The following is a 23437-nucleotide window of genomic DNA, read 5'->3' as shown; positions in this document are numbered from 1 at the left end:
GGAGTGATGGTCGTGCTGCCTCTGTTTTCTTTCTTGGTTTCATGGCTACCTGGAGAATTGAAGAATTTCAGATAATAAATGAACTTTGATAATAAATGAACCTTTGAACCTTTGAAATTTATCGTTCCTGCAATCCCCTCCCATTATAAGGTCAAGAAAGATAGCTGTAAGGTCTCCCTTTTTCCCTCATATTTGCCTGATAGTCACTCCCTATGATAAGGCATCAGAAAGATCTTATGGAACTACACCAAGGTCAGAGGAGTTGACGGTACAGATAGAGCATTGGCTGATTGGCAGTAGGCACAGGGTGGGAATAAAGAGAGACTTTTCTGATTGGCTGCCAATGACTATTGGTGTTCTGCAGGGGTCAGTACTGGGACCGTTTCTTTTTATGTTATATGTCAATGATTTGGATGATGGAATAGATGGCTTTGTGACCAAGTTTGAGGATGATATGAAGATAGGTGGAGGGGCAGGTAGTGTTGAGGAAGCAGGGAGGCTGCAGAAGGACTGAGACAGATTGGGAGAATAGGTAAAGAAGTGGCAGATGGAATACAGTGTTGGGAAGTGTACAGTTATGCATTTAGTAGAAGGAGTGATGGTGGAGAGTATTTTCTAAATGGAGAAAAAATTTAAAAATCAGAGGTGCAAAGGGATTTGGGAGTCCTCTTGCAGGATTCCCTAAAGGTTAACTTGCAGGTTGAATCGGTGCTGAGGAAGACGAAAGCAATGTTAGCATATTTTTCGAAAGGACTAGAATATATAAGCAAGGATGGAATGTTGAAAGTTTAGAAGGCACTGGTGAAGCTTCACGGGGTATTGTGAGCAGTTTTATGCCCTTATCAAAGAAATGATGTGCTGACATTGGAGAGGGTTCAAAAGAGGTTCATGAAAATAACTTCGGAATTGCAAGGCTTATCATGTGAGGACTGTTTGATGGATCTGGGCCTCTCCTCACTGGATTTTAGAAGAATAGGATGGGTAGAGGGGAGGTCTTATTGAAAACTATCAGAGTGGATATGGAGAAGATGTTTCCTATAGTGGGGGAGTCTAGGATCAGAGGGCACAGCCTCAGAATAGTGGGTTGTCCATTTAGAATGGAGATGATGAGGAATTCCTTTAGCCAGAGGATGGTGAATCTGTGAAATCTGGTATCATAGGTGGCCATGGAGGCCAGGTCATTGAACGTATTTAAAGCGGAGATTGATAGATCCTTGAAGAAAAGTAAACAGCGCTCCCTGATGTCACTCTGGCACTGCAAATTGGCTCTGAGGTCTTCAGTTTTATTTTCCAGGGACTGCATTTGACAGCAGGATAGTTGGGAGTGGTGTCTAGGGCCTCTGCATTTCAACTGTACCCGTAGACTGTCGCGCCTTCCCTGCCTCCACCCTCTTAAAGGGGACTGCACTCGTGGCCTAAGTCTGCAGCCTAAGTTCCATCGATTTTAAATATCGATAGATATTGTTAAACGTCTTAAAATGTTGCTGCTTACTATGAATTTCATCTGTAGTAGTCCTAAACGGGAATATTTGATGATTCCCATCAACACTGCGTGCAAAGATTTGCCACTTATTGGAGCCATCAATGAGATATATAGTACCTCGTTGATCATTAAGGACCCTCACCATTTGGAGCATGCCCTCTTCTCATCACTATCATTGGGGAGGAGGTACATGAGTCTGAAGACCCACACTCAATGTATTAGGAACAGTGTCTTCCCCTCTGTCATCAGATTTCTGACCAATCGATGAACACTACTTCATGATTCCTTTTTTTAGGGCAATTTTGATGTCTTGCTGCCACAAAACAACAAGTTTCACGACATTCGTCAGCGATAATAAACCCGATTCCAATTCTGATTCATTGGTGACACAATTTCTGGAATTCTGCATGCAGTGTTCGTCTCCTTATGGAAGGATGTTGATGTTTTGGAGGTACAGTAGTTGAGAGAAGATTGATGGACTGGTATATGAATAAGCATGTTGTATCATGAGAAAAGAACACCAATTCGAAACAGGGATGCGCAGAGAATGTTTTCTCTTCAATAAGTTCCTAAAAAAGTTCAAAAGTAAATTTATTATCAAAGTATATGTATACGTCACCGTATCCAACCCTGAGATTCAGTTTTTTGCAGGCATACACAATAAATTCATAATAGCATAACAACTGATATAGAATCACTGAAAGACCACACCAACTTGAGTGTTCAACCAGTGTGCATATGGCTATCCCCGGCTATTTCAGATGCAGCAATGCAGTCCGATAGCTTCACATTCTTTGCACTTCACAGCAGCTCAGTCTTTTAAATGCAGAGGAGGTGGAGTATGTTAACTTATCGTGGTGCACAGGCATTTCTGTCTCGGTCCTGCTCACTCAACCTGGGACAACTAGTAGTCAAGTGTCATTCTCTTGCCTGCCGATGGAGTTTTCCACCATCATTCTGGTAGTGGTATACATTCCACGTCCGGCCGACGTCAGACAGGCTGGAGGAGCTGAGCACCGTGATCAGCAGTCACAGAACAGCTCACCCTGTTGCCTTCCCTATCATTGTGGGGGTTTTAAACCAGGCCAACTTGAAGAAGTCCCTGGAACCTGCGGAACCAGAGGAGACAACACACTTGACCACTGTTACACCACCATCAAGAATGCTTACTGTGCCACCCCACACCCACACTTTGGAAAGTCTGAATCCCCAGCTGTACTTCTACCCCCAACATATAGGCAGAGATGAAAAAGTGTGCCCTTGGTGGTAAGGACTAAGAAAGTATGATCAAGGGAGAGAGAGGAGCACTTGCAAGACTGCCTTGATTCAGTGAACTGGACAATATTCAGGGATTCGTCCTCAAAACTGAAAGAATACATCACAGTTGTTACCAACGTCATCAAGACCTGGATGTGCCTTCAAGAACATACCGGACACACCCAAACCAGAAGTTGTGCAAGAACCAAGAAATGCGTAGACTGCTGAGGGTTATATTTGTTGCATTCAGGACTGTTGGTCCATAACTACACAACAAATCCAGCTATGATTTCAGAAGGCTATTTTAAGAGTGAAAAAACTAGTCTAATTGAATTTAGAGATGGGCCAGGTGCATGTTAGCCCTGGCAGGGTTTGTGGGCCATTCTTTCCTACAAAGAGAAACTTTTACGTCCATTTTGAAAGGGAGAATAAAAACTACACCTGTGTGAATCTCTGCAGAATCTGATAAAAAAAAGTCAGCTAGCACCTTCTAGCTATCCTCCTTCCCCTCCCCCCACCTTTTTATTCTGGCGTCTTCCCCTCTCTTTCCAGTCCTGAAGAAGTGTCTCAGCCCGAAACATTGAACGTTTATTTATTTCCACAGATGCTGCCTGACCTGCTGAGTTCCTCCAGCATTTGTGTGCGTTGCTCTGGATCCCACTGTAATTTGCCTATCGCTGCAATAGGTCCTCAGCGGATGCCATTTCACTGGCTCTCTACTTGGCCTTGTATTACCTGGACAACAGTAATACCTACATCGAGATGCTGTTTATTGATTACAGTTCAGCATTCAAGTCGATTGTACCCTCAGATCTAACCAATGAAATCCAAAAACACCCTGGCCCTCTGTACCAACTTCTTCACCAGGAGACCATTGTCTGTGTGGATTGGAAAAATCTCCTTCCCACTGACAATTAACACTGCACGCCTCAAGGATGTGTGCTCAGTCCACTATTCAACTCTCTCTACATCCGTGACTATGTGGTTAGGCATAGCTCAGACACCATCTATAAACTTTCCGACAACACAGCTATTGTTGGCAGAAATTTAGATGTGATGAGGAGGCATACAGGAGTGAGATAGATCATCTGGTTGAGTGGTGTCACAATAACAATCATTGCACTCAGTGTCAGTAAGACCAAGGAATCGATTGTGAACTTCAGGAAGAGGAAGTCAATGGAAGTCTCAGTTTCAGGTTCCTGGGCGTCAGCATCCCTATAGATCTATCCTGGGCTCAACATATTGATGCGATTTCAAAAAGGCACGACAGCAGCTATATTTTATTAGGAGTTTGAAGAGATTTGGTATGCCATCAAAGACTAGCAAATTTCTGAAGATGTACCATGGAAATTATGGAGAAAACGACAGTATCTATTGTTAAGGACCACCAACACCCAGAACATGCCCTCTTCTCATTGCTACCATCAGTGATGGGGTACAGGAGTCTGAAGACACACACTCAACATTTTAGGAACAGCTTTGTCGCCTCCACCATCAAGATGTCAGAACGGGCAATTTATCCATGAACACTATCTCACTAGTTTTTCAATCTTTTTGCACAACTTAATTATTTATACTTATACTTTTTATTGTAATTTATAGTATTTTTATTGTGTATTGAAATGTTCTACTGCCACAAGACAACAAGTTTCATGACTTGCCCGTGACATCAAAGCTGGTTCTGATGGATGCTGCCTTCTTGAAGCAGCACCTCTGGAAGATGTGCTTGATGGTGGGTAGGGTTCAAAGTTCAAAGTAAACTTTATTATCAGAGGTCATCTATGTCACCACACGCAATCCTAAGATTCTTTTTCTGTGGGTGTACTCAGCAAATCGATGGAACGGTAACTGTAAACAATGGACAGCAGACTGTGCAAATTCAGATATAAATAAATAGCTATAAATAATGAGCATTAAATAACAAGATAAACGGGTCCTTAAACAAGTTTAGTTATTCCTTTTTGTTCATGTGCTTGATGGCTGAGGGGTGGTGACTGCTCTTGAAGCTGGTGGTGCGAGTCCTGAGGCACTTGAGCTTCCTATCTGATGGCAGCAGTGAGAGAAGGACATGGCCTGGGTGGTGAGGATCTTTGGTGGTGGATGCTGCTTTTCTACAGCAGTGCTTCATGTAGATGTGCTCAGTGGTTGGGAAGGTTTTACCCATGATGTACTGCGCCAAATCCACTACCATCTGCGGGATTTTCTGCTCAAAGGCATTGGTGTTCCCATACCAGGCTGTATTGCAGCCCAGTCAGCTTTCCACCACACATTTATAGAAGTTTGCCAAGATTTTTGATGACATGCCAAATTTCTGCAGGCTCCTGAGGATGTAGAGGTGCTGTCATGCTTTCTTTGTAACTATAATTATATGATGGGTCCAGGACAGTTCCTCTGAGATAGTGACACCTAGCAATTTAAAGTTACTGACACTCTCCGTCTCTGATCCTCTGATGATTACTGGCTCGTGGGCCTCTGGTTTCCCTCTCCTGGAGTCTACGCTCAGATCTTTGGTCTCATTGACATTGAGTGAGAAGTTGTTATTACACCACTCTGCCAAATTTTCAATCTCACTCCTGCATGCTGATTCATCACCACCTTTGATACGGCCCTCAACAGTGATGTCATCAGCAAACCTGCATATGGTTATGCCCATGATGGAGCTGGCTGAATCGAAACCCTCTGCAGCTCTTTCAGCCCTGCACATTGGAGCCTCTATGCCAGGCAATGATGAATCCAGGCAGAATGCTTCCCATTGTACGTTTGTAGAAATTAACTGGCATCTTTGGTGGAATGGCATACCAAATCTCCCCAACCTCCTAATGAAGTGTAGCCAATAGTGTGGTGATTGCATCAATATGTTGGTTGGGGATAGATGCTCTGTGATGTTGACACTCAGGAAATTGAAGCATAACTTCCTCCTATTCCTCTGACTATTACATTCTAAATATTTGCTGTACCTGCAAGTCAGGTATAATGCCAAGTTCTATTGCATCTCAGTTCTCTGCATCTCTCACATCTATTAAATACACTTCTCTTATTTTTTTCTACAAAATGCGTAATTTCACATTTTCTTACATTATACTGCATTTGCCAAGTCCTTGACCACTCACTGGGCCAACACTCTTCATCATTCCTGATGAAGAACAACCTGAGATGACATTCTGGGTTCTTGGATTAATATATAAGCTATATATAGAAATTAAGTAGATAAAAGTTAGGAGCGGTATCATAGTGCGGCAGCTAGTGAAACACTATTATAGTGCCAGTGACCCATTGCTGTTGTAGGGAGTTTGTATGTCCTCCCTGTGAGTGCGTGAGTTTCCTCCGAGTGCTCCGGTTTTCTCCCACATTTCAAAGACCGATGGATTAGTGGGTTAAATTGGATGGCATGGGCTCGTAGGGCCAGAAAGGCCTGTTACTGTGCTGTATCTCTAAAATAAAATTCAAAAAGGCCTGCAGGAGTCCAGTGTGGGTGAGAAGAAACAGAAGGGGTTCCTGGAGCTTTACCATTCTACCTTGCCCACTAAGTATTGCTGGAGAGTAAGGACGTTAGCATGCTCTAGCTGACATCGGTGATAATTCTGGGTAAATTAATGCCATTCACACCCAAGAGTCTGTTTGTCTTGCCTCCAATGCCCCCAGGAGACTTATGACATGAATAACTAAAGCTGTTCAATCTTGTCCTTTGGCTGGGTGCCCAGCCCTGCTGCCTCTGGCCATTATTGAGATACAATTGTTAATAATTCTGTCTTTGCTGAACTACAAGTCTATTGATTAGATATTCACTCAAGTAATTAGATGAAAATAAAGACAGCACACACAGAGGATCTTCTCATGTTTCTGGGTACTGCTGAATGACACAGACCGGACAGTGGGATTAAAAGATAGCTTCTACCTACTTTAGTTGCTTGCGACAGTTTATACTTGTTTTATGTCAACGGTCATGCAAATCAGCATGAGCAAAAAAAACATCTGTCAAAGCCAGATGTAACATTTACTCAGATGGGTAAATCACATCAAGGAAATTCCAGGCTATTGGCCTTATTTATAATAATATGATATCATATGGTGTGACATAGATACTACACAGATTTTTAACACACTGTAAATTCTTCTTTAACTGTTAAATGGGATTATATTCATGTTAAAACATCTGTACCTCAGTGTCTTTTATGAGATGGAGCCACAGGGAATATGCTCAATGTTTTAGGAACAGCTTCTTGCCCTCCACCATCAGATTTGAACCCATGAACACCAGCTCACTATTTTTGCCCTCTTTTTCTCTACTTATTTCATAATAAGTAGAGTATCTTTTATGTACTTCTCTGTACTGCTGCCACCGAACAAATTTCATGACATTCTGTATTGTCAGTGATTCTGTTTCTGTTTCTGACTACGTCCATCCCATCTCCAGAGCAGGATGGCACTTGGACGCCAGATCGAACCAGCGTTGCCTCATAATAGGGCATGTTTCGTATCCTTCCAAAGCATGGTATGGAGGGGCTGGCCCTCTTGTTTCCAGAACAAGCACATTTCTGTGACTGTATGAATAAAGCAGTACAGCTGGCTGCTTGCTGGGCTCAGCACAACTCGTGCGAGTGTTTCTGGATGTCCATATTGACCCTTTGGCCAGGTTCCAGTGAAAGGCTGCAGCGAGCTGGAACGTGGGGCTGCCTGATCCAAACTCTTAAAACAACACAGGTGCCAGCAGCCTGTGCCTCACTCCATCCCTTGGCCCAGGGCACCTTTCACCCAAACACTGGGGGACTGCAGCCCAGGCACAGCTGTTGCTGGGTATGAGGGGATCCAGATGGACCGGACTGCAAATGAATAGACCTGACAATTTTATCAAGTTCCAACCGAGGTTGTTTTATAGCTTGCATCAGCACTGCCATGTTTGTACTTTAACGTCCTCAAGGGAATTAAAGCTGTCATTCTTACCAGAATGGGCTCTTTCTCACTTAATCCCGTTTGGATTTGGTGCCCTTTTCATTTTGTGTACCAGTTGTATTAAAACATTCTTAGAACAGCTAAGGAAATAAAGTCATTGAAAATAAATTATGGGAAGGCACAGCCCAGAGGGTGGGCTAATTGTCCCATCAAATCTGCACTTACTCTTTAGAAGAGCAGTCTAGTTAGTTCCACCCTTTTAATCTTTCCCCATCCTCCAGATTTCTCCTTCCTCAATTACTTATGCAAAAAAGGATTTTTTTCATATTGTTTAGTTTGTAATTATTAAACGGGAATTAATCCAGTTTCTTTCTGTGAAACTTCTATTGAAATTGTAACCACCTTTGTCACTGGACAAGCCACTTGAAATTCTGATCATCTGGGAGCTAGAAATCTTCTACCTAATATTTTACACAGTGACGCCACAGGTTCTTTTGCCAGTTGATTTCTAGTTACTGACCCTTCATACATTGCAAATTCCTCAAAACAAACATCTGTAGTCTAAGATGAACAGCTTCAGCTTCTCAAGTCCAATCATGCATGGCAATTCCTTATTTCATTGTGTTACAGCTAAAGCTCCAAACTGTATTTAACAAAGAAAGTGCTGCGGAGAATTTTTAAACAATATCTGTCACTGAACTGTGTAAAGACATAATAGGGTAGAAAAAGTAAATGCCTGATCAAAGAGGTAGCTTTTCAGGAGATTCAGGAGTGTTGGAGGGGCAGTGGGGGGGGGGGGGGGAGGTGCTGTGAGGCAAAGGCAAGGCAGTTTAATGTGAGGTTGCTTTGGTAGCTGAAGGAATGGTAGAGGAGTTAAATTAGGAGATCATTTAAGAGGACAGTATTGATAGGGTCTGAATCCAAGTCCAAAATCTGGGTTCATTGAAGGCTGGAGGTCAAAGACTACAGACAGACTTGGGGTTAGAGGACTGTGTATGTGCATGGGTGGGAAGGAGGAATAAGGCTTGTTTTGCTGTTGTTGTTTTGTCAAGTGTTGTGTTGTGCTGAGTAATGTTGGCACTTGAATATGGGCTCTCCCTAGCATAGCATTGGGTATGTTGGTCGTTAATGCAAACAACACATTTTACTGTACGTTCAATGGACACATAACAAATAAACTCGAATCTTAGACAAATATTAGGATAAAGTAGAATACAGCGATGAGAATTTAAGTCAAATGCTGCTTGTCTGGAAGCTGTTGTAGGTTGGGGTGATAGAGAACATTAAGTACGGGTAGCTGACTGAGGGTAAAAGAAGCATATTCATTGGAATATTACAGTATCAAAATGGAGCATCTTAGCAGCAGAGGAAATGAGACGGGGTGAAGTTGGGGTATACGATTGTAGTAGAAGTGACCGTCTTTGTAACGGCATGGGTAAGTTACCTAATGAACATCTTCAGATCCATTATGACACCAAGGCTGTGCAACCCAGTCGTTGAGTTTTACTTGGTTCCAAAGAAGGGACCAATAGATGCTGCAAACCTTGAGCAACACACACAGAGCACTGGAAGAACTCACCAGTCCTGATGAAGGGTCTCAGCCCAAAATGTTGACTATTTATTTCCCTCTATAGATACTGCCAGACCTGCTGGGTTCTTCCAGCATTTTGATGGATTTCAAAGAGGGAATGGGACAGGTATCCTTAAACACTCTTGGAAATAGATTTTCACATCCCAACAAGTCACCATCACATGCTTAGGTAAATACTAATAAATGCTGACCATGTGAAAAAACATTTTAGAATTCTAAATGATACAGTATATTCTTCATACATTCCTTTTTGCCTAAAGTCGTGCTAACGTACAGGTCAGATAGGCTGTAGTCCAGGATGGCCAGCCTTTACAGATTGCCACGATATCTATCAAAACTAAATAAAATGTTCCAGAGACAGCTCAGGAGTTTAAAACCTTTTGCCAGTGTACAAAAGATTATTCACCTTGATATTGCAGACTGAAACACCCCAGCCTGACAGATTTTATCCATATAATCACATCCATTCTATCCTTTCCCCCAGATTGAAGTAAGAGTTGGAGGCAGATCACAGACAAACATACTTTATTGATCCCGAGGGAAATTGGGTTTTGTTACAGTCGCACTAACCAAGAATAGTGTAGAAATATAGCAATACAAAACCATAAATAATTAAATAATAATAAGTAAATTATTCCAAGCGGAAATAAGTCCAGGACCAGCCTATTGGCTCAGGGTGTCACACTCTGAGGGAGGAGCTGTAAAGTTTGATGGCCACAGGCAGGAATGACTTCCTATGACGCTCAGTGTTGCATCTCGGTGGAATGAGTCTCCGGCTGAATGTACTCCTGTGCCTAACCAGTACGTTATGGAGTGGATGGGAGACATTGTCCAAGATGGCATGCAATTTGGACAGCATCCTCTTTTCAGACACCACCGTCAGAGAATTATTAAGAAAACTAATAGTTGAGAGAGTGGTGTAAACCTGAGGGAGAAGATGGCACTAACTACCAACAAAGCCTACAGTCATAGTATGAAGCTGATACTTGATTCAGATTGAAGTGTATATCAAAAGACCCTCCTAACTCAGCCTAGTTTGCTTAGCCTTTGACTGGGGATCAATCTCCAATGTGATTTAATTGCATTTGATGCAAAATGATATCTGATGAAACTCAAATGGAATTGGCTACGTGATCCTGTCCTACTGTATATTGATTTAATTGATCTCTTGTAAAAATTCATTTTTGTGTTGGGGCTCCAAGGTATATGTAACCTTGGTGTCACAGTTCGCATTTTGATCTCTAGTTGGAACATAGAACATAAAGATTACATTGCAGCCTCAATGTTGTGCCAACCTTTTAACTTATTCCAAGATCAATCTAACTCTTCCCTCCCACATAGCCCTCAACTTGTCTATCATCCATGTAAGAGTTTCTGAAATGTCCATAATATATCCGCCTCTACCACCACCTCAGGCATCACATTTCATGCACCCATCGCTCTTTGTGTAAAAAAGGTACATCTGCCAACCCCCTAAACATTTCTCCAATCACCTTAAAATTGTGCCCCCCTCTTGTATTAGCAATTTCCATCCTGGGAAAAAATCTCTGGCCGTCTACTCAATCTATACCTCTTATGACATATGACATATAGACCATATGACATCGGAGACCATGTAACATTTTGTACAGCAAAACACATCTCATCCTGCTCCACTCCAAAGAGAAAAGTTCTAGCTCGCTCATCCCATCCTCATAAGACATGATCTCTAATCCAGGTGGCATTTTGCTAATCTCCTACACACCCATCCGAAACACGCACGCCACTCCCACAATGAGGTGACCAGAGCTGAACAAAGCATTTCAAGTGTGGTTTAACCAGAGTTTTATAGAGTTATAATACTTCCTCGAGGCTCTTGAACTCAATTCCCTGACTAAAGAAGGCAATACTCTATATGCCTCTTAACAACCCTCGCAACTTGCGTGGCAACTTTGACGTATCTATGGACGTGGACCCCAAGATCTCTCAGTTTCTCTACACTGCTAAGAATCCTGCCATTCACCCTTAACTTTGCATTCAAATTCAACTTTCCAAAGTGAATCATGTTACATTTTTCCAGGTTGAATTCTATCTGCCACTTCTCAGCCCAGCTCTGCATTTTGTCAATGTCTTGTAACCTATAGCAACCTTCCACACTATCCACAGAACAGTTGAAAGATTAATTATTTAACTTGTTGCTTTGGTCCTTTATTGTGAATGACAGGACCAGGAGATGATTGGGGAGTGGGGGGAGGGGTGGTTGCTTCTGAAAGCTTGATCAGGTCAGAAAACCTAACCTGTGTTCAAGTTCAGTTTCCTACACCTGGAATCAAGATGATTGATACTAAATTAATCTCAGCTGTGCTATTAACTTTTCACACACTGTGAAACTACTTTCTGAGAATCTTCTGGTCTCTCTTATATTTACCTAAGAGATATGACAGATGCTGGAAATACACTGCAGAGCAGTGAGCACAAAGTGCTGGAGGAATTCAGCAGGTCAGGCAGCATCTGTGGAGAGGAATACACGGTTGAAGTTTCAGGCTGCTATAACAGTCTCTACACATCCTCCCTCACCACCATTCAGGGCTCCAAAACAGTCCTTCCAGGTGAAACAACACACTTTCTATGAGTCTGTTGGGGTTTTCTACTCTAGCCGGTGCTCGCAGTACCGTCTCCTCTGCACAGGTGAGACCCAATGTAGTTTGGGGAACTGCTTCGTCGAGCACCTTCGCTCCATCCACCACAGAAGGCAGGCTTTCTGGTGGCCATCCATTTTAATTCCACCTCCCACTCCCATTCGGCAATGTCAGTTCATGGCTTCCTCTACTGTAATGATGAGACCTCTCCCAAGTTGAAGTGTAGCACTTCAAATTCTGTCTAGGTAGTCACCAACCTGGTGGCATGAACATCGATTTCTTTAACTTTTGGTAACCCCCTCCTTCTTCCCTTTCCCCCATAGTACACTGCCCTCTCCTTTCAGATTCCATTTTCATCAGCCCTTTACCTCTTCCACCGATCGTCTCTTATAGTTACCGTTTTCTCATTACAAGCGAGTGTTAAAATAGAGTACAGGATGCGGTACTAGGGATATCACATAGAAGGTTTTCACCAAATTACATGATGCCAAATGCACATGGTGCAAGACAAAATAACCTATTTATTCATGCACCCAAATGGGAACTGGTGGTTTAAAAAGACCCAAGATGGAGGTTTCAGATAATATGCCTTATTGTAAAGTATTTGAGAGCAATGGAGGGAATCTGCTATAATGTTTTTCTTTCCCCATTGATGTCACACTGCTGCATCCACGAGGATCCATTGTTAATCCCAATTTAACCTGGCGATTTGTAAGAATTGCTGGATGAAGTTTTTTTTTAACTGAAACATAAGTATATTGAAATGGAAGACATTCATTCAATAGCTTAACTGTGGTGCTGAAAGAGATCACATTTATCGATTTTTTGTTGCATTTATATATGCTGAGTTTGTAAAAGGTACGACATAGATTCAGTCCATCTCCTTCTGACTTCTACTATAATTAAAATGGTCCAGATGCATCACAAGGTATGAGGGATTCAACATATAATAGAAAGATGCTTGCAGATCCATGCTTGTAAATTCTTTATCTGTTGCCACTTAGCTAAATGAGCCCTGCCCACTGACTATTGATCAGGGTTTTTGAGCCACGTACTGATCTAGTAATGATTCTATTGAATCCACTTCCAAATAGTCAGAGAAAAACTGCATGACTTTGAGGAGACATAATATTTAGCTTTAAAGCTTGGTGGCATGGCACCTTTAGCTAAACCACACTGGGATAAACTGGTTAGATTCAGTTATAGCAATCAGGCCAGGTTAGTATGGTAGGATTATAAGTTTTGTGAATGTTAGGCCGGCTGGTTTGGTAAATTAAGTTCTTGGTTTTATCACATTGGGTCAGGCTGCTTTGATGAGGTGATTTTATTGGTTATTTCAGAGTGGAATAGGATGGTTATGTCACAATAGGACAACCTTACCTGGTGGGTTGCAATATTTGGATGTAGCCTTCTCTAGAGAAAAATGAGAGGATCAGCCAGGAGAGTGCCTTTAACAATATAGAAGTTTTTTTTATGGGGTTCATATAGAAAAAAAAAACCAGTTGTGATGAACCCAAAGCAGGCATTGATTCTAAGATAGTCATCAAGGACTAATAATGAATTCAGTGGAAACATATTAACATAGGGAACTGATTAAAATGTGAACCTCAATTTGGTAGATGCGAGTTTAAATGTAACATTTAACACAAGCTTGGATTGGTACATGGATGAGAGAGGTGTGGAGGGTGGCGATCCAGATGCAGGTAGATGGGATAAGCAGAAGACCGGGCCAGCACCACCTAGTTGGGCCAAAGAGCCTGTTTTTGTGCGGTAATGCTCTATGACTCTGAGTGACTCTGGACATTATTAGGGTGTGCTGCACTGCTGCTTTCTGAACTAGATGTGTAACCAGAAGCCCATTTGCCCTTTTCTGTGAATGTAAACCATCCATTAGAACTGCTCCGAAGAAAAGGCAGCGCTCGCTGTAGTTCCTGGCCAGAGTTTATTGCTTATTTGATTTTCATCAAAATCACATTGTTGCTTGTGACAACTTGCTGTGAGACCTCAATCTTTAGTCATACCTCAAGGCTACAGGTGCTAGGTTAGTCCTGAGTAATACAGATAGGACTTATAGACCTGGGCCACTTCCTTTGACAGACCAGGATCATTCTATGAAGCCATGGATATGGTTTATTACTCAAGAATGCAAACAAAGCCCCTGAATTACTGATGTTGGCCACTCCCTGAGACCAGAATTAGATCATTTTCTAACTCTTACTGTTTATTCCCTGAGCCAGTGGCATAAATCAAGCCCTGAATAAAAGAGAACAATCACTCCACAAACTGCAAACATTCATCAGAGTTTGTTACCTGGTCCTAGTTGCCATGGAGATGATGGCGGTGTCCCTCCTACTTGAATTGATGTGATCTTTCTCACAAAGGCACTCACAAAATGCTGTTGGGTAGGGATTTCCAGAATTTAGGCCTGACAATGAAGGGATGATTTAATATTTACATAATGATGTCTGACAGGGAGTAATCAGCAAATAATGGTCTGCTGCCTTTGTCCTTCTTGGCAGTCAATGTAGTAGGTCAGGGGGCTAAATGGTGTTGAGGTTGACAGGGCTGACAGCTTCAATCTTAGCAACATCACCACATCGACAACACAGCCAAGAAACGTCTTGAGGAGCCTGAAGAAATTCGGCATGTTCCTGTAGACCCTTACCAATTCTTATCAATGCATCACAGAAAACATCTTATCCAGAGGCATCATGGCTTGATATGGGAGCAGCCCTGCAGGTGGTTGCAAGAAACTGCAGTGAGTTGTGGACACAGCACAACCCATCATAGTAACCAGCCTCCTCTCTGTTTACTCTTTTTGCTGCTGTGTGGTAAAGCAGTCAGCAAAATCAAAGACCTGATCCACCCCAGAAATCCTCCTGCCTCCTTCCAGCACACAGAAGATACAAAAGCCTGAAATCATGTCCCTCCAGGTTCAAAGCTGCTATTTATTTCTTAATATAAGCTCTTATTATTAAGTGGTTCCCTTGTATGACAAGATAGAGTCTTGACCTCATAATCTACTTCTTCATGAGCTTACAGCTTATTGTTTACCCATACTGTACTTTCTCTGTGGCTTTATTCTGCATTGTTATTGCTTACCTTGTTCTACCTCAATGCACCGTGTAGTGATCTGATCTGTGTGCAGGACGAGCTTTTCACTCTATTTCAACACAAGTGACAATAATAAGCCTATTGCAATTCCAGCTGCTGTATGATTGAGTATAGTGCGATCTGTAAATGATACGTATCCACTGAATATGGTGTGGAGAATCAATGCACATGACTGCTTTGTCCTGGGTCTTCAAAGTTCAAGTTCAAAGTAAGTTTACTATCAAAGCACATATATTTAATCATATACTGCCCTGAGATTCATTTTCTTACAGACATTCACAGCAGAACAAAGAAATACAATGGATTCAATGAAAAACTGCGCACAAAGACCAACGTGCAAAAGAACTCAGACTGTGCAAATACAAAGCAGAAAAATAATAATAATAATAATAATAATTAAATCAGTAAATAAATAATACTGAGAACATGAGCTGTTGAGTCCTTGAAAGTGGATGTGGAAACAGTTCAGTGTTTAGTGGGTCAAGTTCTCCACACTAGTTCAGATGGTTGAAGAGTAATAACTGTTCCTGAACCTGGTGGCTCCTGTTCTTCCTTCAGATGAGAAGAGAGCATTCCCTGGGTGATGGGAGTCATTGATGATGGATGCTGCTTTCCTGTGGCAGCACTCCCGGTAGATGTGTTCAGTGGTGGGGAGGGCTTTTCCTGTATCCATCACTTTTTGTAGGGTTTTCTGAATTGGGGCATTGGTACTTTCATACCAGGCTGTGATGCAAACAACCAGTCAGGATGCTCTCCACTGTGCGTCTATAAAAGTTTGCCAAAGTTTTCGATGGCATACTGAATTTGCGCAAACTTCTAAAGGCAGATTTATACTTGTGCGTATGGGCTACACCATAGCCCTGATTTTCACATCTGCGTCGTTCTACACCGTAGTGAGCATGTGTTGGTGTGCGCCAAAATGCTAGTTGTTGGGGGGGTTTCTATGCCACTGCGTTGAGTTTCTTCGTGACAGACACAGACGCACTTCAAACATTTTCACATGTCGGCAGGTAGATTTGACGATTTGGTTAATCTATTTCACATCAGTGTACAGACATGGCGGGGAAGAAGCAACTGGAAATGCGTAGGAGGAAATGCGATGCTACCAAGTGGACCAATCACAGTTGTTGCGGTCTGCATTGCCGCGACGTGTATTACTTTTTTAGGGAGGTGCATGTCACCCTACGGTGTAGGGTATGGCGTAGGTACGGCATAGGGTAGATGTATAAGTATAAATCAGCCTTTAGAAGGTAGAGATGCTGCTGTGCCTTCTTAGAAATGGTGCTTTTGTGTTGTCAGGTTTCTTGAGAGTTGTTGGTGTTGCATTCATCTAAACAAATGAAGAATATTCCACTACAATTGGCATGTTTGCCTTGTTGCTATTAATGAGGCCTTGGGGAGTCTGGAGATGAAACACTTGTTGAAGTTTACTATGTGTCTCTTGTAGATACTTTTGAGACCAGTTGAGTCTCTGATCCCGTTAATGATGGGGGACTGGAGGTAATGCCATTGACTACTACGGGCAGCTGGTTAAATTCTTTATTGTTGGATGTGAGCATTGCCTGGTGCTTCTGTGGTACAGACAGAACACAGGAGAGTACAGTGCAGGAACAGGCCCATTCGCCCACAACGTTGTGCCCAGGTAATCAAATACCCAACTGAATTATTCCCTTCTGCCTACACAATGCCCATACCTTTCCATTTCCAGCACATTCATGTGCGTATCTAAGGGACTGTATTGTATTTGCCTCCACCATCACACCCGGCAGCATGATACAGGCACTCACCACGCTCTGTGAAAAATTTCCCCTGTACATCTTCTTACCCCTCTTACCTTGAACGCATGCCCTCTGGTAGTGGACATTTTAACCCTGGGAAAGAGATACTAGCTGTCTACCCTACCTATGCATTGTATAATCTTGTAAACTTCTATCAGACCTCCCCTTAGCTTTTGCTGCTCCAGAGAAAACAATGAAAGTTTGTCCGACCTCTTCTCATAGCACATGCCCTCTAATCCAGGCGGCGTCCTGGTGAACTCGCTCCAATGTCTCCACGTTCTTCCTATAATGGGACAACCAAAACTGAATGCAATAGTCCAGATGTGGACTGACTAGAGTTTTTAAAAGCTGCAATATCATTTTCTGAAGCTTGAATTCAATGTAAGCATGCCATGTGCCCCCTTAACTACTCTATCAACTCATGGAGACACTTTAGCTTGAGGATGAGATAAAGAAGGTTTATGCCATGTGTTGATTGGCTCACCATCTATTGCAGATCTAGTACGATATCCTCATTGAAGGATGGAAGTGTAGAAAGTGAGTGATTTTAAGTTCCAGGGTGTTATGAGGATCTAACCTGGTCCCAACATATTAATGCAGCCATAAAGAAGGCAAGACAGCAGCTATATTTCATTAAGCATTTAAGGAGATTTGGTTTGTCGCCTAAAACACTCAAGCTTCTACAGATGTACTGTGGAGAACATTTTGACAGGCTGCATCACTGTCTGGTATGAGTGGGTGGGTGTGGGGGGGGGGGGGGTTGCTGCTCATGAACAGGATTGAAAGAAGCTGCAGAAAGTTGTAAAATTAGTCAGCTCCCTCTTGGTTACTAGCCTCTGTAGGATCCAAGATGTCTTCAAGGAATGGTGCCTCAGAAAGGCAGCATCCATTATTAAGGACCTCCAGTACTCAGAACATGCCCTCTTCTTATTGTCTCTCCGGGAGGGAGGTACAGGAGCCCAAAGGCACACACTCAGCGATTCAGGAACAGCTTCCTTCCCTCTGCCATCTGATTCTTAAATAGACATTGAATCCATGAACACTACCTCACTTTTTAAAATAATTATTTCTGTTTTTGCACTATTTTTAATTTAACAATTTAATACTTACTCTGCTTTACTTCCCCCCCCCCCTATATTATCATGTATTGCATTGCCCTGCTGCTGCTAAGTTAACAAATTTCACAACACATGCTGATGAAACCTGATTCTGATCAATATCCTACAAGACATGACCATCACTATCAGTGGCGGAGCTACTGTTCTGTCTTAGTGATGGGAATTGAAAACATCAACCCAGGGCACCTTCTACCCTCTTTCTATTTTCATAGAGCATAGAACAGTACAGCATAGTACCGACCCTTTGGCCATGATGTTAGGCAACCCGTATAAACCAACTCCATGATCAATTTAAACCCTCCCTTTTACACAGCCCATAACTTCCATTTTTTTTCTTCCATCCATGAGCCTACCTTGGAGTTTCTTAAATGTTCCCAATGTATCTGCCTCTACCGCCACACCATTACATCACCGACGTTCCAATGCATTCTAAGAACTTACCACTCTTGGTGTGGAAAAAAAACGACCTCTGACACCTTTCCTAAACTTTCTTCAACTCACCATAAAAGGATTTCCTCTGCTATTAGCCATTGCCATGCTGGGAAACAGGTGCTGTTTGTCACTCTATCGATACCTCTTAGAATCATGTTCACCTCTACCCAATCGCCTCTCACACTCCTTTGCTCCAAATCTCAAAGTGTTTTTCAGTATGGAGGAGCACAAATTCATCATTGGAGGGACAATTCTGGGTGGTATCAAGAAGTTTCCTTGCTCATATTTGACCAGAGGGCATGCATTCAAGGTGAGAGGGGCAAGAGGAGCATATGGGGCAAATATTTTACGCAGGGTATGGTGAGCGCCTGGAATGTGCTGCCAGCAGTTGGGGTGGAGGCAAGTCTAATAGAGACACTCAAGAGCTTCTTAGATAGGTACACAAATGTGAAGGAAATGGAAAGTTATGCCCTTCATGTAGGAGTTAGAGGCTCTTGTGTGAGTGCGTGGGTGGTGGTGGGGATGGGGAAGGGGCTTGTTTCACTGCTGTTGTCATGTCTACTTCTGTTGTGGCTGCTTGTGTTGTTTTGTGGAGCGTGGCGGGCATGCTATGTTGGCAAGAGAATGTGTGGTGCCACTTCCGGGCTGCCCCCAGCATATCCTTGGGTGTTAACGGACAAGATGTACTTCACTGTATGTTTTGATGTACATGTGATCAATAAATATGAATCTGATTTGTTGGGCTCTGGAGCCAATGCTGAGGATTCCCAGACTATACTCTTCTACTGAATAACAGTGACCGTAACCTGTCAATGGTGCCCAGGGATTCGGATACATTGTACCCAGGCTGCTGCCACGGTTTAGAAACCAGTTCCCAAATATACATGTTGAGGACCTTGCATGTTTGAATTGGCTAAAAGCAAATTCTGTGATTTTTATATTTGATGCCAAGGTTGAGATCATGTGGCCTATTTAATTTTATCCTTTTTGTTTTTAACGGATTGATGATGATATAACTGAGCGGCATCTGGCCTTTTCAGAGGACAGTCAAACATCTTGATGCAGGTCTGGATTTACGCCTAGGTCAAGGTAGCAGAGCACTGCGGGATGATGTTTCTCTACCATTTGTGTTACTCCGCTTCAACCCTCACTCTGAGCCCCATTTACCTAAGGATTCAGTTTCCAGAAAAGTTATGACAGCTGAGTTGAAGGGTCTTCTGGCAAGTTTTATCCAGACTTGATCCAGCATAGCCGACCTTTGCCCTGTTTGGCTCCAGATCACATTAGGTCAAAAGTTATCAGAACAAGCATGGGCAAGGAATACTCTTTGATTGCCACCCAATATTTTCCCCCAGATGCTGATCCCCTGTTTCTCCACATGCTCTGCAAGCACTGCTGTTGTCATTCAAAGGTGTTTAAACATGAGTTTGTCAATAACTTCCAGAAGTAGGGCAGTGCATAAGCTCCCACTTACACCAATGGTTTTGAGGTTGAGGTGGTTGAGAACTTCAAGTTTCTAACAGTGAACACCACCAGCCTTTGCTGGCCCAAGCACATTAATGTCACATTCAAGAGAGCTCACCTGCACCTCCTCTCCTCTGGAGGCTATAAAACTTTGACGTCCCCGTTGACCTTTACCATTTTTTATCGATGCACTATAGAAAGCATTCTATCTGGATGCAATACCCCTCTCTGTGGCAACTGCTCTTGCACGGGATTGCAAGAAACTGCAGAGAGTTGTGTACACAGCTCAGCACATCACGGAAACCAGCCTCCCCTCCATGGACACTGTCTGTACTTCTCGCTGTCTCAGTGAAGTTGCTAAAGCCGGAAAGCCCATCACACAAAATGCTGGAGGAGCTCAGCAGGCCAGGCAGCATCTATGGAAAAAAGTACAGTGGACGATTCGGGCCGATACCCTTTGGCAGCACTAAACCTGCTCAAGAACAGCTTCTACCCTGCTGTTAGCAGACTTCTGAACAGACCGCTTGTATGATCAGATAGAACCTTAACCTCACAATCTACCTGGTTACGATCTTGCACTTTATTGTCTCCCTGCACTGTACTTTCTCTGTAGATGTTTCACATTATTCTTGTTTTACGTTGCTCTCCCTCAATGTAATGATCTGACTTGAATGAACAGAATGCAAGATGCAGCTTTTCACAGCAGCTTAGTACATGGTGCATATGACAATAATAAACCAGTATGTGCACATTTTCAATTGTCTGCAGTCAGTCACCTGCCAATCTTTATTTACCTTGAAAAATGAGTGAGATTGTACACTGGAAGTTCAAAACCTAGAGAGGTAAGATATTGGGGCTGAAGGTAAGTAGCTCACATCACTGTACTGTGGAATGATGCGGAATACAAGACTCAGAACGGAGCACACAGACAGCAAACTGGGGCAAGACTGCCCACCATCAACTGTGTAAGAAAATTACATCTACTGCATTGTGAATGCTGATGAACATGTTTGTCGCATAACATTAAGAATCAGAGTGCACCCCTTCTCGGTATTCTAGGAAACTGAACATCCGATACACGCTATTGAGTCTGTGTTTGAAACAACTTAGTCTCAGCCAGAGAATGATTTAGAGGTGTAACAACTGTTTGTTTTTGCATGGTGCTTAGACAACACAAAGCACCAGATAACCACCCCATAGCACGTCCGATGTAGTTTGAATGAAGGGTAAGACCCTGGGTTAGCATTTAAGTACAGTCAAGTGACCTGTTGATGCTGTTCAACAATAATTTAAATGGGAAGAAATCTGGAGAGGTTTCATTTGGCGATAGAACTTGTCCAAGGAGAGTAGAGCAAGGAGAGGAGAAAGCAGGAGAGTAAAAGAGTATTCTAGCCAGTTTGTAAAGGTTAGCAGAAGTAGTAACACCTGCCTACTGTGACTGAGGTGAATGCATTGACTGGGGATTGCACATAGCAGCTCCACAAAATGGAGCAATGGGGAGACAGCTGCAGAGTGCTCACTTCACCAGTGCACTTTCCCTGCCTCTCAGCAAATTATTTTATCGGGGACCTGAGATTTTAACTCTTAAACTATAGCACCAGCTGTAAAACCTCACCAACAGAAATTAAACAACTGCACTTTTACCATTGTCATTACCCTGAATTCCTCTCTGTTTAGTTTAAAGGCTGCAAATGGATGAAACTATTACAGGTCAGAAAGAAACCATTCAACTCATCATGCCTGTGCGTGGCAATTACATAGAATAAATATCATGCTGGTCTCACTCCTCTGTCCATTGCCTGTAGTCCAATGTTTATTTTCTTTTCTCATGTCGCAATCCAGATCACTTTTTCATTGAAGCGGCAGTTGCCTGCGTTCACTGAGCCAAGCGTTCACCTCATCTCAGCTGTGATTTCACTGTTGGTCATCCTAAGGATGCAACATGTAATTCCTTGTAGCAGCTTCCTTCGTAGGCTGGCCTGTTTCCGCAGCCCCCTTCTCGCCTACTGCCATTGTTCTGGTTTCCAGAGAACATTGCGTTTTATGGGGGAGAAAAGGATTGTAGCTTTTCAAAGGAAAAGTTGTCACTGGTGAGGTAATTTCAGGGAGATAGAATAGGAAAGCTGGGGGCAGGGGTAGAAGCTGATAATCCTGGAATGGCCTGACGGTGAAGCCCACTGACTGGCTTGGGAGCTACCAGCTGGATTGACCTTAAGTGATGTCCACAGTTAATCTTCTTTAACAGTCAAAAGAGAAAGGGAGTGCAAAAAGATAACCAGACATAAATAAACTAAACAATGTTTTGCTGGACAGCTTTCTGCCAATCATTTGATTGTAACTGCTACGAGATTCTCATGCAAACTGCAAAGCTTTATCGTGAATATTGTTAATCGCCTAAAGCAAGGTGTGCCATATGGGGAGGTTCGTGCATAAAAATCCAGAACTGAAGCATTAGATCAACTTCCCAGCTGAAGTGAAAGAAGTTTCAACTTACCCAGATTGACAAAGCTCATAACCAAGTCAGCATCACTGAGGAAGGAGCTGTCTTGCAGGCTGGCCAGTGGGGGTCCCTGGGTGGTGAAGATGGCCCGGTAAGGGTATGAGAAACCCCTCGCATCCTCCGTTAGCATGGAATTGTAGAGATCCAGCATGAACATGGGGGCAGAGTTGTGCTTGCCGTGCAAGTGGGGTCGGGGGCGATGAGGCAGACCCAGGATTGAGAGGATTTCTCTTTGCATCTCCCGCCTCTCCTGACTCTTTAGGCGCCCATGGATAAAGCTGGAATGGATGACGTTGTCTGTGGTCAGGTTGCCCAGAACCAAATGCAGCACAAAGCAGTTCCACAGAAGCCCCACTGCAGCTCTTTTAATTAACAGCAGGAAGTTCATCCTTAATCAGGTTGGACAGCTACGTTAATCCCCTACACAAACATGGTCACGTCTCTCTCTGTCTCTCTGTCTGTCTGTCTGTCTCTCCCTCTCTCTCTCCCCTCCAGCTCTTTACAGCTCAGGCGAGGCTGCCTAGGCAAAGCTATCCGAGTGAGGTTGTAGTTCAAGACCCATGCTGTGTGAACTGGCTCCCACAGTTCAGCGAGAGAAGCTCGTGAGTTACTTCACCTACAGGAGCTACAGCCCTTCTGCATGTAAATCAGTGCAGTTGTCTAGTGCAGACGGAGCCAGCAGGAGGCTGCTTGTGTGGGAGGAGCACCCTCTAGTCTAAGTTCAAAAGTAGCAACAGAAAATTATCTGAATGTCTTAAGGGCGTCTGTAATTAAGCAAGAGGGATGGGCTTTTGAATTTAACCACTTTTTGGTGAAGAGGTGAAGGCTGACGCAGGATCAGGATGTCTCCATGCCTTTTCTTTTTACTGAATGAAATTATTTCAATCTTCCAGTTGTTTGGGGGAAGATTTAATTCTCTTTATTTTATCTGCAGTTTTACTCTTATTTGATAAAGTTTCCTTTCTGAGAATGTGTTTAAGGAGGAGAACAGTGGTTGGAGTAGTAGGTGGATCTTGAACGGGTGTTTGGGGGTTGTTGTTGGTGGGGCAGAGAACACGGAGAGACAGAGAGAGATAGCTTTCAGAAGCATACCAAACTTTTCCTGTACAGCAAATAAAAAGGCTGTTACTATTATTTATCACAAACTAACATGTCAAGCATTTAGTTCACAGCAAGATTATGCAAAAGATGA

At 43.0% G+C, this 23437-nt stretch overlaps 1 protein-coding gene across 2 annotated transcripts in view; it reads right to left on the bottom strand.

The window, feature by feature from the left end:
* The window catches only part of bmp7b (bone morphogenetic protein 7b), a 133108-nt gene extending 110244 nt beyond the window's left edge, over positions 1 to 22864 (bottom strand). For both annotated transcript variants that reach the window (XM_059978728.1, XM_059978729.1), the window contains exon 1: positions 22240 to 22864. In XM_059978728.1, coding sequence (XP_059834711.1) covers positions 22240 to 22633 — 394 coding nt within the window. In that variant the 5' untranslated portion in view covers positions 22634 to 22864. The remainder of the gene's footprint in view (positions 1 to 22239) is intronic.
* Positions 22865 to 23437: the final 573 nt, after the last annotated feature.

This window comes from Hypanus sabinus, chromosome 9 (genome assembly GCF_030144855.1).
Source record: "Hypanus sabinus isolate sHypSab1 chromosome 9, sHypSab1.hap1, whole genome shotgun sequence".
NCBI lineage: Eukaryota > Metazoa > Chordata > Chondrichthyes > Myliobatiformes > Dasyatidae > Hypanus > Hypanus sabinus.
This window is presented reverse-complemented; position numbering and strand designations above follow the sequence as displayed.